Below are 15,590 nucleotides of genomic sequence, written 5' to 3'. Positions count from 1 at the left end.
ATGTCAGTACTAGAGATATGCCAGTGCTAGAGATATGTCATTACTAGAGATATGTCAGTGCTAGAGATATGTCAGTACTGAAAAATTGTCAGTACTAGAGATATATCAGTACTAGAGATATATCAGTGCTAGAGATATGTCAGTGCTAGAGAAATGTCATTACTAGAGATATGTCAGTGCTAGAGAAATGTCAGTACTAGAGATATGTCAGTACTAGAGATATGTCAGTACTAGAGATATGTCAGCACTAGAGATATGTCAGTACTAGAGATATGTCAGTGCTAGAGATATGTCAGTACTAGAGTTATGTAAGTGCTAGAGATATGTCAGTACTAGAGATATATCAGTGCTAGACATATGTCAGTACTAGAGATATGTCAGTGCTAGAGAAATGTCAGTACTAGAGATATGTCAGTACTAGAGATATGTCAGTGCTAGAGATATGTCAGTACTAGAGATATGTCAGTGCTAGAGAAATGTCAGTACTAGAGATATGTCAGTATTAGAGATATGTCAGTACTAGAGTTATGTAAGTGCTAGAGATATGTCAGTACTAGAGATATGTCAGTGCTAGCGATATGTCATTACTAGAGATATGTCAGTACTAGAGATATATCAGTACTAGAGATATGTCAGTACTAGAGATATGTCAGTACTAGAGATATGTCAGTACTAGAGATATGTCATAACCAGAGATATGTCAGTGCTAGAGATATGTCAGTACTAGAGATATGTCAGCACTAGAGATATGTCAGTGCTAGAGATATGTCAGTACTAGAGATATGTCAGTACTAGAGATATGTCAGTACTAGAGATATGTCAGTACTAGAGATATGTCAGTACTAGAGATATGTCTGGCTTGAGAAAGAAGGAAGACATAAAATATGTGGCTGGTGGATTCCATTGCATTGTGGAATCAAAAGAAACGAAATAGCCGACAGTTTGTCCAAGCTAAGAAAGCTTCTGACCTATCATAGGAGCCTCAACAGGACCGGCCTTAGACAAAGGCAAACTAGACAGCCGCCTTAGGCCTCCGATTGGTGGGGGGCCTAGCATAGGAATAAATAAAAAATATTTGAGAGAAAAAAAAAGGTGTAACTTGGATCAAATCTCAACCCAAGCAAAGCTCTATTGCTCTCTGTCTTCTAGTTTCTAGGCCAGCTCTAAGTGCTTACCATGACTCGAGGAAAGGTTAACGAAGGTTTAGATTTACTGTAAGACTACCAATATTTAGAGGACCTTATGATGAAAATGTCGTGATGATATTGAGAGTCGGGTGCATCAAAAGGAGATGCGGGTTCAAGCGATGCAGATGAGAGTCAGAATATCGGCTTCGATTGGAAAGATCTAGGCTTATGGTCATGTTCAATTAGAAATGAAGAATGTGTCTAAATCATATTGATTGATTTCGATTTACATACAGCTATGTGTTAAAAAATATCGCCTGATTTTATTTTTTGTTGTTTATTTTAATTTTCATTTGGAGCAACTAAAGGGCCTGTAACTACATACGAGAGTGCAAAGGCAAGTAGTTGTGAATATATCAAGTCCAAAAGGTACGATAGCTGGAGCCATTGTAGCACAGGGCGGGAAGTCTGGAGGTTTCTTAAACGCCCAAACAGGAAGAAAAAAAGGAATCTGATCGAGTGTCATAAATTTGGGATGGGATGTGTGGCTGAATGTTATAAACCGCTTGGTTACCTGTCAAGAGGCTTGAGTTGAAATCCCATTCGAGCTTAGTTGTGCCTGCCAAGAAGCAGCTAACTTTCTCCCAGATATTCTCCCCCCCCCCCCCCCCACTTGTACACAAAAGAGATAGTACCAGAGCGTACTAAGCAAGCTTATTGCATAAAAGATGCTCTAGATAAAAAATAGTTTTTAAAAGTGAAAACTGCGGATGGAGCTGCGGTGTTAATAAATGCGAGATTCAAATGGAAAAAAAATTAATAAATGTATCAAATAACTCTTGAACTTTAAATACAAAATGGAGGTTTGAATGTTCAACAAAACCAAACTCTTCACTACTCCTGGTATTAAAAAGACATAGTTGGCAGGCAACTGTTTTTATATCAACGTTACCATTGATTCCTTCTCACAAATTTCTCTTCTGGCACAATCTAGCTCACAGTTCAATCTTTTGATCTCTTTGGCCATATTTTCCATTTCCTGCACAGCCCACCTAAACAAGATTTCAAAAGAATAAGGAAAACTCAATTCTTTTATTGGGTCACTTTTTAGCGATTCAAAGAGAACAATTCCACTAAAATGTGACTAGAGTAAAACCTCATTGCACTGTGTGGGGATGGAAAAGAGCTCCCACAGCAATCTGTCAACGTCCAGTAGGCGTCCCTCAAGGGGCAGTTACATAAATGGAGTGTCCCGCACGGTTAGCCTTCGGCTGCATCTCTAGTCCGAGAGTCCGGAGTGTCCGTGTCCACCGGAAGTGAACGTAAAACTAAACCCCGAGTCTCAACACCCCCCCCCCCCCCGTCAGACAGAATGGTGTTAGCGAGGTGTACACCTGTTCATTGAGGCCGGTAGAAGGGAGCTCTTGTTCGCTTTTTGCACAACTCTGCAGGACAATTTCTAGTGCACTAGGCAGAGGAAGACATAATGCATTCCTCTATTCAACTTACAAATTCTTCATCAAACAAAAACATGGGTAAGTGAACGCGGTTCTCGAAAACATCTCTAACGATTTTCCTAGAAATTTGATAGTTTATGTATATTTTTAGGAAAAGAATTACTAGCTAATTGGCCACATTCGGAAAACTCTAGTTTGACGGGTATGTTTAAATTAAACAGACATACGTCAGCGGGTATTCCGCATGTAAGGCCTTACTCATTAAATAGTTCAATAAATCTTCAGAATGGAAGACCCCTCGCATCTCCAAACTACTCCTGTGTGGCCAATGAAGGAAAGCGCTCACAAGGTGGACAAAGGAAATGCTTCAGGGTCACTCTCAAAGGGTCTTTGAAAGCCTTCAGCATTGAGCCTGCCACCTGAGAGACGGAAACACATGACAGAGCATGGCGCACAAATTGCTGAGGACAAGGGAACACGTGACTGAAGTTTCTAGACAAGAGTACATAAAAGTGGTATATAGAGTGATATAGAGCTAGTCAACAGTCTAATGACTTATTTCCATGGTTACCTACTCTAATTTTTTCTTCAGGTCCTCCACTTCCTGTTCCAGTTTCTTACATTTCTCTTTGCACTGCTTCAACTGCTGAGACAAATCTGCCTTGTCCTCTTTCTCTCCAAGAACATCAAAGCCGGAAGTGCTAGTCTGAGATACACAAGTGGCATGAGTTGAAACAAACAAGAAAAAAAAAATAGCTCTAGACATCCATTTACCCGATAGCCATTTGCGTCCCAATCATCTTATCAGATTTTCCAATAATTGCAACGAAGTTATCTTCTCTTTCGCCTCTGTCTTTTTTTTTTTTTTTAGTTCAAGTATGGGCGCTTGGTGGATGAGTGGTATAGCGCTTGTGTTCTGAATCGATTCTTGAAAATGACTAAGATTTTAAAATTCGGAATTTTAAGGAAGCCCCGGAGTCCACACAGCTCTGATGGTTTCCTGTAGGGGAAATTATAGGCTGGTCATTGTGCTGGCCACACGGCACACAACGTTAACCGTCGGTTACAAAAACAGATCATCATCTGACCTAAAGGTCGCAAGGTCTGAAAGGGGAACTTACTTATGGTGAGCAAGTAGTATAAGTAGTTACGAGAACAGGATATACCAAACCAAAAGAAGTTTCTTTGTTAAAGTATTGAATGAGAGATTAGCCAGTTAGAAAAAAAAATCCATTAGATAATCATTCCATAACATCAGTTAAGTCAGGTTCACATTAACTATATCTTTATAACTATCATTTCATTAAATACATGTGAATTTTAACAATGTCATAATAATAACATTAATAACTCTCCGTATCCTGTGGTATCAAGTCGTTAGTCGAACTAACAATACAACAGTACGTCTCTTCTTTTTGTATCGACGGAGACAGGGTTGTAGTTGTTGATAGTTTGTAGTTCATGGTTTCTGATGGAGATAAGGTTGTAGTTGTTGATAGTTTGTAGTTCATAGTTTCTGATGGAGATAGGGTTGTAGTTGTTGATAGTTTGTAGTTCATAGTTTCTGATGGAGATAGGGTTGTAGTTGTTGATAGTTTGTAGTTCATAGTTTCTGATGGAGATAGGGTTGTAGTTGTTGATAGTTTGTAGTGCATAGTTTCTGATGGAGATAGGGTTGTAGTTGTTGATAGTTTGTAGTGCATAGTTTCTGATGGAGATAGGGTTGTAGTTGTTGATAGTTTGTAGTGCATAGTTTCTGATGGAGATAGGGTTGTAGTTGTTGATAGTTTGTAGTGCATAGTTTCTGATGGAGATAGGGTTGTAGTTGTTGATAGTTTGTAGTTCATAGTTTCTGATGGAGATAGGGTTGTAGTTGTTGATAGTTTGTAGTTCATAGTTTCTGATGGAGATAGGGTTGTAGTTGTTGATAGTTTGTAGTGCATAGTTTCTGATGGAGATAGGGTTGTAGTTGTTGATAGTTTGTAGTGCATAGTTTCTGATGGAGATAGGGTTGTAGTTGTTGATAGGAGACAGGGTTGTAGTTGTTGATAGTTTGTAGTGCATAGTTTCTGATGGAGATAGGGTTGTAGTTGTTGATAGTTTGTAGTGCATAGTTTCTGATGGAGATAGGGTTGTAGTTGTTGATAGTTTGTAGTGCATAGTTTCTGATGGAGATAGGGTTGTAGTTGTTGATAGTTTGTAGTTCATAGTTTCTGATGGAGATAGGGTTGTAGTTGTTGATAGTTTGTAGTGCATAGTTTCTGATGGAGATAGGGTTGTAGTTGTTGATAGTTTGTAGTTCATAGTTTCTGATGGAGATAGGGTTGTAGTTGTTGATAGTTTGTAGTTCATAGTTTCTGATGGAGATAGGGTTGTAGTTGTTGATAGTTTGTAGTGCATAGTTTCTGATGGAGATAGGGTTGTAGTTGTTGATAGTTTGTAGTTCATAGTTTCTGATGGAGATAGGGTTGTAGTTGTTGATAGTTTGTAGTTCATAGTTTCTGATGGAGATAGGGTTGTAGTTGTTGATAGTTTGTAGTGCATAGTTTCTGATGGAGATAGGGTTGTAGTTGTTGATAGTTTGTAGTGCATAGTTTCTGATGGAGATAGGGTTGTAGTTGTTGATAGTTTGTAGTGCATAGTTTCTGATGGAGATAGGGTTGTAGTTGTTGATAGTTTGTAGTGCATAGTTTCTGATGGAGATAGGGTTGTAGTTGTTGATAGTTTGTAGTTCATAGTTTCTGATGGAGATAGGGTTGTAGTTGTTGATAGTTTGTAGTTCATAGTTTCTGATGGAGATAGGGTTGTAGTTGTTGATAGTTTGTAGTGCATAGTTTCTGATGGAGATAGGGTTGTAGTTGTTGATAGTTTGTAGTGCATAGTTTCTGATGGAGATAGGGTTGTAGTTGTTGATAGTTTGTAGTTCATAGTTTCTGACGGAGATAGGGTTGTAGTTGTTGATAGTTTGTAGTTCATAGTTTCTGACGGAGATAGGGTTGTAGTTGTTGATAGTTTGTAGTGCATAGTTTCTGACGGAGATAGGGTTGTAGTTGTTGATAGTTTGTAGTTCATAGTTTCTGATGGAGATAGGGTTGTAGTTGTTGATAGTTTGTAGTGCATAGTTTCTGATGGAGATAGGGTTGTAGTTGTTGATAGTTTGTAGTTCATAGTTTCTGACGGAGATAGGGTTGTAGTTGTTGATAGTTTGTAGTGCATAGTTTCTGATGGAGATAGGGTTGTAGTTGTTGATAGTTTGTAGTTCATAGTTTCTGATGGAGATAGGGTTGTAGTTGTTGATAGTTTGTAGTGCATAGTTTCTGATGGAGATAGGGTTGTAGTTGTTGATAGTTTGTAGTTCATAGTTTCTGATGGAGATAGGGTTGTAGTTGTTGATAGTTTGTAGTGCATAGTTTCTGACGGAGATAGGGTTGTAGTTGTTGATAGTTTGTAGTTCATAGTTTCTGACGGAGACAGGGTTGTAGTTGTTGATAGTTTGTAGTTCATAGTTTCTGATATTCTTTCTGAAAATATTGAAACCTGCCTTTGTAACTGCCTGAGCGTACCACTTCAAGGGCCGATTTTGTATTTGTATTTGGGTTTGTTTTTTTTGCACATCGGCCGATTTTCAGTTTGTGTCTCCACACGAACTATCTTTGCGACCTTGTTATGTGTAAGAGTTATTCTTACCACAATGTCCTGGCTGCCTGCCAGTGTCTAGCTCCTTGCCTGTGGCGTGGCAACTTGCAATTGGTCTCCACTGCCTATAGGATGTGACGTTGCAAGTTAAGGCCCTCTATGACGATTGGTCTCGGTAGTATGCACTGGACTGCTGTTAGGTCGTCTGGATGCTCCCGGGTTCATACCCTACCCTCCCCCGTCGTCCTTTGGGAGATATGGATTATGAAGTAACTTATCTTCAACTCTGAAGGAACATGTCAAACCTGATACAAACACTACTTACATTCAGTGCTCTTATCTTAGAATTAAGTTCCTCAATACAACACTGGCACTGTTCTTGTTCTTGTTCCTTGATACACAGCTGACACTCGAGTTCCTTGACTGAAACAAGACACAGACGTTTACGTACTGTAGCAAAACACTTTTCTAGAAATCAAATCAGATACGTCTCAGAGGAAATGCTTTTAGCTCTTCATTATTGTCATATACCAGTTTTAGAACCCTTGCAACATTTGGTGACTAGTAGTCACTTAACTATTCCGTGCAGTTTGCACGAGATTTTTACTGGTCGGAGACTGACCACGAGGTGAACACCTCAGTTGATCTTGGATTCTTGTAGAGAGAGGAGTGTTATGGATATCTTTTACAGTGGAGTAAAGTATTGAAGTTATTATAATTGATTTGTATTCAGGACATATTTCTTGTGGATATGTAATTTCTAATGGCTGAAGTCGCCAATATCTTTTGTGAATTATATTTCATATATATTGTGTCAATAAAATCCATGTCTGCTAACCTAGAGTCCATTAATAATTCTAAATGTTGTTGTCGGAGATTTCAGTATGTTAGTGTTCTCACGCACCTGCAAATCTAGTGCGTGTGAGGAAGTATTTAGTTAAGAAGAACGTTATAGTAGTACCAGAAGATGACTTAGCTCAAATCTTTCAAAGACGTTTACAGAAATAAAGACCAAAGTCAGCTATCAATACATGACTGCATGAATAGATGATAGTTAAGTCATGACTGACTGAATAGATGACAGTAAAGTCATGTTGCAAGAATAGATGACAGTAAAGTCATGACTGCATGAATAGATAATAGTAAAGTCACGACTGCATGAATAGATGTTAGTAAAGTCATATATAGTAAAGTCATGACTGCATGAATATATCATAATTAAGTCATGACTACATGACTAGAAGATAGTAATGTCATGACTGACTGAATAGATGAAAGTAAAGTCATGACTGACTGAATAGATGAAAGTAAAGTCATGACTGACTGAATAGATGACAGTAAAGTCATGTTGCAAGAATAGATGACAGTAAAGTCATGACTGCATGAATAGATGATAGTAAAGTCATGACTGCATGAATAGATTATAGTAAAGTCATGACTGCATGAATATATCATAATTAAGTCATGACTACATGACTAGAAGATAGTAATGTCATGACTGACTGAATAGATGAAAGTAAAGTCATGACTGACTGAATAGATGACATTAAAGTCATGACTGCATGAATAAATTATAGTAAAGTCATGACTGCATGAATAGATGATAGTTAAGTCATGCCTGCATCACTAGATGACTGTAAAATCATGCCTGCATGAGTAGATGATAGTAAAGTCATGACTGCATGACAAGATGACAGTAAAGTCATGACTGCATCACTAGTTGACTGTAAAATCATGCCTGCATGAGTAGATGATAGTAAAGTCATGAATGCATGACAAGATGACAGTAAAGTCATGACTGCATGACTAGATGATAGTAAAGTCATGACTGCATGAATAAATGACAGTAAAGTCATGACTGCACGAATAGATGACAGTAAAGTCATGACTACATGACTAGATGACTGTAAAGTTATGACTGCATGAATAGGTGACAGTAAAGTCATGACTGCATGACTAGATGACAGTAAAGTCATGTCAATGTGTGTGTGTCGATGAGCACTTTCACGTTTTGCAATGACACTCACTGGTTTAAACAATCTTTACAAAAAAAAACAATTGGGATAAGTTCAATGTACATAAACATGTATGTAAAAGTAACTTTCCCCTTTCAGACCTTGTGGTCTATAATGCAGATGACGTAAAGGTCATCTTTTTCTGTGGCCTACGTTTGTTGAGGGTGTCATGTGGCCAGCACAACGACCAACCGCCTTTCTTTTCCCAACTAATGTGAGGTACCAATTAGAGCTGGGTGGACTCAGAGGCGCCCGAAGATCCGAAATTAAAAATCCCTATTTTCACCAGGATTCGAACCCGGAACCACCGGTTCGGAAGTCAAGCGCTTTACCGCTGTTACAGCTTTTCTATTTATATTTCTACCGATAACTGTCTAGAAACGACCTTAAGTCTCGCTACGTCTCTAGGTGTCCCTGGTTCAGCTTTAGTTACACATAAACAAGTAACACTCGATCAAACACAGAAACTTTTAATCATCATTTCAGCATATCCCACACTGCACTCTCTACTTTTGACAACTAACTCACTTCCGGTGATTCGCTCCTTTGTAAAAATAGATTATACAAACACACATTCACCCGTGACAACCGCTAAGCCACCACGTCTCCTAAACATGAATGTAGTTAAAAGAAATTTTAAAAAAGAAGCGCAATATAAAAACTTTGTTTTGAAAAAATGAGCTTCTCTATTGAGTGAAATGGCATCCATTATTTGGAATCACTCCTAACTGTACGCAGTTGTTTACTCTTCTGGTCTTACACCATTCAACGTTCAACAGATCTCTCAGTATTGCAAGGCTTATCTCCCGTTAGCTTACTACATTTTCCACAGAAAACAAAATTAATTACTACTAATTGATAAACTAAGGATATTGTTTTATTGACTCATTTGTTGTCATCGACAATGAATGATTTGTAAAAAGTTTCACCGTTATCCGTGAATGAGAAGTGGCACAAATAAAGTGTACAAGATTTGAACAATGCAGACAGACTAGGTGAGTTGATAAAAGCTCGGTAATAATGACATTGTTCCAACTACTTACTGCACTTGACCTTCTGTTGTAGCAGACGACATATTTCCTTATTGTCGTTCTCCAGGCAACTGATTCTGTCTTGAAGAATACACTCTTCTTGTTTAGCATTCTGTAGTTCTCTGGCCATGCAGTTTCTCTCGCTAGTTAACGCTTGAATCTCTTCATCTTTGTCTCTGAAAATATTGTCTAAAACTATTACATTGATTAGGGGCATGTTAAACACACGTTTTAACAAAAGTCTTATTTACACAAATTGATTTCAAGCATCGTATTCTATTGGAGAATCAGCTAACAACTCACTGAATGTGTTTCGGATAATTGGTGTTAGGGTTAATATATTAGGTAATTAAGAACTCACTAAATACGCTTTGGAAGTCATATTAAATAGGGTTGGGTAAACAAACTCACTCAATGCGTCTTCTTGGCGTTCACATATTGAGGTTAGGATCAACATAGTAAGTAGCTAAGAACTGAACAACTAACTGATTGCGCGGGAGAGATCACGTATTAACTAGCTAATTCATCACCAGGAAGAAGTGACATATTAAGTAGCTAAGTACTGCTCAGAAGTGGTGACATATCAAGTAGCTAAGTACTGCTCAGAAGTGGTGACATATTAAGTAGCTAAGTACTTACTGCTCAGAAGTGGTGAGCTAAGAACTTACTGCTCAGAAGTGGTGACATATTAAGTAGCTAAGTACTGCTCAGAAGTGGTGACATATTAAGTAGCTAAGTACTTACTGATCAGAAGTGGTGAGCTAAGAACTTACTGCTCAGAAGTGGTGGCATATTAAGTAGCTAAGTACTGCTCAGAAGTGGTGACATATTAAGTAGCTAAGTACTGCTCAGTAGTGGTGGCATATTAAGTAGCTAAGTACTGCTCAGAAGTGGTGACATATTAAGTAGCTAAGTACTGCTCAGAAGTGGTGAAATATTAAGTAGCTAAGAACTCACTGCTCAGAAGTGGTGACATATTAAGTAGCTAAGTACTGCTCAGAAGTGGTGACATATTAAGTAGCTAAGTACTGCTCAGAAGTGGTGACATATTAAGTAGCTAAGAACTCACTGCTCAGAAGTGGTGACATATTAAGTAGCTAAGAACTCACTGCTCAGAAGTGGTGACATATTACGTAACTAAGAACTCACTGCTCAGAAGTGGTGACATATGAAGTAGCTAAGAACTAACTGCTCAGAAGTGGTGTTATATTAAGTAGCTAAGAACTCACTGCTCAGAAGTGGTGACATATTAAGTAGCTAAGAACTCACTGCTCAGAAGTGGTGACATATTAAGTAGCTAATAACTCACTGCTCAGAAGTGGTGACATATTAAGTAGCTAGGAACTCACTGCACAGAAGTGGTGACATATCAAGTAGCTAAGAACTCACTGCTCAGAAGTGGTGACATATTAAGTAGCTAAGAACTCACTGCTCAGAAGTGGTGACATATTACGTAGCTAAGAACTCACTGCTCAGAAGTGGTGACATATTAAGTAGCTAAGAACTCACTGCTCAGAAGTGGTGACATATTAAGTAGCTAGGAACTCACTGCACAGAAGTGGTGACATATCAAGTAGCTAAGAACTCACTGCTCAGAAGTGGTGACATATTAAGTAGCTAAGAACTCACTGCTCAGAAGTGGTGACATATTACGTAGCTAAGAACTCACTGCTCAGAAGTGGTGACATATGAAGTAGCTAAGAACTAACTGCTCAGAAGTGGTGTTATATTAAGTAGCTAAGAACTCACTGCTCAGAGGTGGTGACATATTAAGTAGCTAAGAACTCACTGCTCAGAAGTGGTGACATATGAAGTAGCTAAGAACTAACTGCTCAGAAGTGGTGTTATATTAAGTAGCTAAGAACTCACTGCTCAGAGGTGGTGACATATTAAGTAGCTAAGAACTTACTGAAGGCATCTTTTCATCTTTCTGATCTCGTTCTGACAGGCACACAAGTCGTTACAGCAATTTGAGTATTTTCTTTCCGACTCCATGAGTTCATCTTGTGCACATTGTCTCTCTTTGCTGTGTTGACACTCCAGAAGTTGAATCTGTGCAAGACATTGTCACGTTGTCATTTCAAACCTTTTTATTGTCGTACTTTACCGACACTGCTTTAAATCTTACAGTTGGCAAAATGCCAAAAATAAAACAAGGTTACAGAGACAGTTTGTGTGCAAACACAAACTCAAAATCGGCGCCCGAAGTGATCCACCCATGCAGGTAAAAAGGCAGGTATCAATATTTTCAGAAAGAACATCAGAATGAAATTCTATCAAAGACAATTGTCAGAGAAGAATGAAGGGACGGACGGACAGACAGACATTTCACACAAAACTAATAGCGTCTTTTCCCCTTTCTGGGACCGCTAATAAATAGTTTCTTTTATTCTGAAAATAATTAGAGGCACTCACTCCTTCCTTGCCTCCAGACCTTAAAATCTGGCCTGTTAACATAAAATATAGATTCACAACATACAGAACCATTGTGTGTTTATATGTGTTGTAGTTAAATACGCAAACACAAACATCGTTAGCCGGTATTATACATTTGAGCAAAGGATAAATATACCTGTTACAGCATCTGTTTAGTGACATTGCATTTGCATACATTCAATTATTTATTATATAATTTATTACGAACTGAGGTAAACTTTTTCGCTTCATATTTGACCTATTTTTTTCGCTAACTTAAATAGAAGTATTCTACACCAATGATTTATCTACACGCACCTAAAAACAGGAGGAGCCAAAAAATGTATTAAGAAATGTGTACATTAAACATGTTAATTAGTCACATTGGAAGGGTCAATATTGAGTAATAAGAATATGTAGTTTACAATGTTAGAGTTGAAAATGTTTAAATGTTTGGAAAACAAGGTTACAAAAGACAGTTTGTGTGGAAACACAAACTCAAAATCGGCCCCCGAAGTAAAATGTTTTACATAATTCGGATAATCCTTCAGAGTTGAAGATAGTTTACTACCTAGTCCAAACCTCCCGCAGGACGACGGGGGATTGGAGCAGGCAGGGTTTGAACCTTCGATCGTCGATAAATCCAAACGACAGTCCAGCGCGCAAACCGCACGACCAGTGGTCCACCCAGGTAGGCTTCAATATTTTCAGAAAGAACATCCGAATGAAATTATATCAAAGGTAAAAGAGAGATAAGAATGGAGAAAGAAGGTTAACAGATCTTGTGTAGTGCCCCAACCGTCCCGCAGATCAAAGGATACGTGAAAGTGAATGTAAAGTTAGATGTGAACCTGGCCTAACTAGTTTGTGGTCTATAGGGCAGATGATGTAAAGTTCATCTGTCGTTGTGGCCTACGGTTAACGAGGGTGTCATGTAGCCAGCACAACGACCAACCGCCTTTGCTTTTCCCCAACTAATGTCAGGTACCCATTAGAGCTGGGTAGACTCAGAAGTTGAAAATCCCAGTCTTCACCAGGATTCGAACCCGGGACCCTCGGTTCGAACTAAATAAGTTAATTTCTTTGAAAAGGCTCAATCTCATTTTCGAATTCTCAAAAAAAAAAAAAAAAAAAAATCCGCTATATAGAAAATTGTTCACGAAAATGATGTTTATAAGATTACTATTCGTCTTAAATTAGGTCTAACATATAATGCATACTAATTAGCTTTTTCTTATAAAAAACTGCTTGCATAATTGATTTTTAAAAATTAGAATTTTCGCTTTCAGGAAAAAAAAAGTAGCCGTTGCAACAGAACTTTGAATGGTCTAAAATATTGTGAAGTCGGATTTTCAATATCTCTTCTAGTTTACGAGATCTAAACGGGACGGACGGACACACGGACAGACGGACAGACATTTCGCACAAAACTAATAGCGTCTTTTCCCCTTTCGGGGGCCGCTAAAAAAACTAAAAGAAAAAGAAATTATTCTTGAAATTTCACAAACTAATCACGTGATTATTGAAAATACCTATCCATACTGACTGCCAAACAGGGACATTGTTTTTACAAAGTTTCTATCAACTCCCTCTGTCTTGAAAGATTTGTGTACACGTTATTTCCCCTACACCCATTCTCGAATCAAGTTCACATTTTGGGAATCATTTATTGTACCTAACAAAACACGAATTTAAACAAATAAAATTATCTAATCCGTTATTTAATTATTGGGAATTAATTATTTTGTTTGGTTTCAAAAAAGGGAAATAAATGTTCCTTCTTGAGATATAATTTGGAGAATTTATTGGATGTGATTAAATTTTAAAAGCTAAGTTTTAGAGCTATCGTGAAATTCTAATGTCTTAAGGAATTAAAAACAAAAAGCGCCATAGGTTCACTTATGGACAATGTTTCATACTATGTCTGCGTGGTATGTGCTAAGGAATGTCGTCTTATTTGTCCCAGGTTTGAACCCTGTCTGCTGTCAGCCCCCGCGGTCCTGCGGGAGGGTTGGGAAAGCTTCTAATATTTTTAAATTCTAATGGAACATCCGAAACTTATAAAACAAATAAACATTGACAAATTTATCAATAGAGCTCTAACGTCTTGTGAAATGTTGACAAATGTTGTTTTTAAAGTAAACTACCCCTTACAGACCTTGAGATTCATAGAGCAGATGATGCAAATGTTATCTATTTCTATGGCCGACAGTTAACGAAATTCAAAAATCCCAGTCTTCAAACCAGAGACACCTTGGTTCGGAAGCCAAGCGATTTACCACTCGGCCACCACAAATAAAAAGAAAATGTTTCCCCAACCCAAAACAAGAGTTCCCGCAGATGTCCAGTGTGGACTGTTGCTGACCTTTTCTTGCAAACAAGCCACTCGACTGTCTGCTTCCTTGAGCTGGCAACAACATTGGTGAAGTCTCGACTTGAAGTCTACTATCGTTCTCTCCAGCACGCAGCTCTCGTCAGAGCGACATTTTAAATCTTCGTACACTCTGCGTAGATCTTCTTTCATTTGTTTTGTCTGGACAGCAAACAAACAAAATACACTGTTAAAGAATTTAACCCATGACACAGTGGCGTCGCTTGGGGTTTGAGCGACTGCACCGGGTGACCCCCAACAAGATGGTGACACCAAAGTGGATTTTGTTTTCTTTCTACTTCGGCATGACCTAGACACTTGGCACGTTTAGGAATAAGGAGATTTTTTATTTAAAAAGTTTATTTTTAGAAGGGGTCATTGATAGAAGGTATGACACTATTACACCATCAGCTGTCCGCACCGAGTGATGCCAACTCTACCGACGCCTCTGCCAATTACAAATGTGAATGGATTATTATATAAGACTGTAGGAAACCAGTATAAACTATAGTAGTAAAGGGTCCCCTTCTATAGGTCAGATATAAAGTCGGGTACCCAATGGGTGGACTCCCAAAATTCAAAATCCCATTCTTCATTGACATTCGAACATAGGACCCCACGTTTAGAAGCCAATAGTGTCACGATGCTTATTTGAAGAGAGATTCGCGTTGTATTTTCTCCAAATACATCTGACATATGCGGATTCGGAGGTGCGGTAATTATAGTCCAAAATTTCTTTATTAAACAATGAAGTGACAACACTGGCCGATATATTTATTTTTCATGTGCTTAATACTTTTAAACTCATACAATAAACATTATACTACAGCTCATGTACATAGTAGATATATTAATAGTGATCAAGAAACTAACCAACCTTTTACTGTAAACTACTATAACATACCAGCTTAAAAGGAGTATCATTCCTATTCAAAGCCTCCGAGTAATAAGTCTTCCTTTTTACAGCATAGATATCATGGTTGGTAAAGGCCAAAAGAAAAGAAATATAGGCGCAAAGTATGTAACTAGATCAAACTGATTTGTGAATGAAAACTGCCTACAACTCAACTTACTATAATATCTCGCTGCTGAAGCTCGTTGTTAAAATCTGCTTTGATCTCCTCCATGCATGCTATGTGAGTCTTCACTTCGTTACGACACATAAACAACGCTGCTTCTTTCTCCTGGAGCTGGTCGTGGTAGGAGCAGACTTTCTGCTGGAGACACTCGATCGTTTTCTGACTGTTTTTATCTCTCTCTTTCATTTCCTGCAGAACCAGAACATCATACACTGAACATCAGACAATGAACATCACACAATGAACATCAGACAATGAACATCACACAATGAACATCACACAATGAACATCACACAATGAACATCAGACAGTGAACATCAGACAATGAACATCAAACAATAAACATCACACAATGAACATCACACAATGAACATCACACAATGAACATTATACAATGAACATCAAACAAAGAACATCAGACAATGAACATTGTACAATGAACATCATACAATGAACATT

The 15,590-nt window shown here is 38.1% G+C and overlaps 1 protein-coding gene across 2 annotated transcripts in view; it reads right to left on the bottom strand.

Annotated features, from left to right (window-relative positions):
- The window catches only part of LOC106053471 (coiled-coil domain-containing protein 18-like), a 51,384-nt gene that overhangs the window by 25,042 nt on the left and 10,752 nt on the right, over window positions 1–15,590 (bottom strand). For both annotated transcript variants that reach the window (XM_056042381.1, XM_056042382.1), the window contains 7 exons: window positions 15,126–15,320; window positions 14,047–14,214; window positions 11,176–11,318; window positions 9,279–9,442; window positions 6,546–6,643; window positions 3,160–3,290; window positions 2,080–2,179 (listed from right to left, as the gene is read on the bottom strand). In XM_056042381.1, the coding sequence (XP_055898356.1) occupies window positions 2,080–2,179; window positions 3,160–3,290; window positions 6,546–6,643; window positions 9,279–9,442; window positions 11,176–11,318; window positions 14,047–14,214; window positions 15,126–15,320 (999 nt within the window). The remainder of the gene's footprint in view (window positions 1–2,079; window positions 2,180–3,159; window positions 3,291–6,545; window positions 6,644–9,278; window positions 9,443–11,175; window positions 11,319–14,046; window positions 14,215–15,125; window positions 15,321–15,590) is intronic.

Source organism: Biomphalaria glabrata, chromosome 9 (assembly GCF_947242115.1).
Source record: "Biomphalaria glabrata chromosome 9, xgBioGlab47.1, whole genome shotgun sequence".
In the NCBI taxonomy this organism is placed as follows: Eukaryota; Metazoa; Mollusca; class Gastropoda; family Planorbidae; genus Biomphalaria; species Biomphalaria glabrata.
The sequence above is the reverse complement of the archived record's forward strand: the minus strand, read 5'-3'. Positions and strand labels throughout refer to the sequence as shown.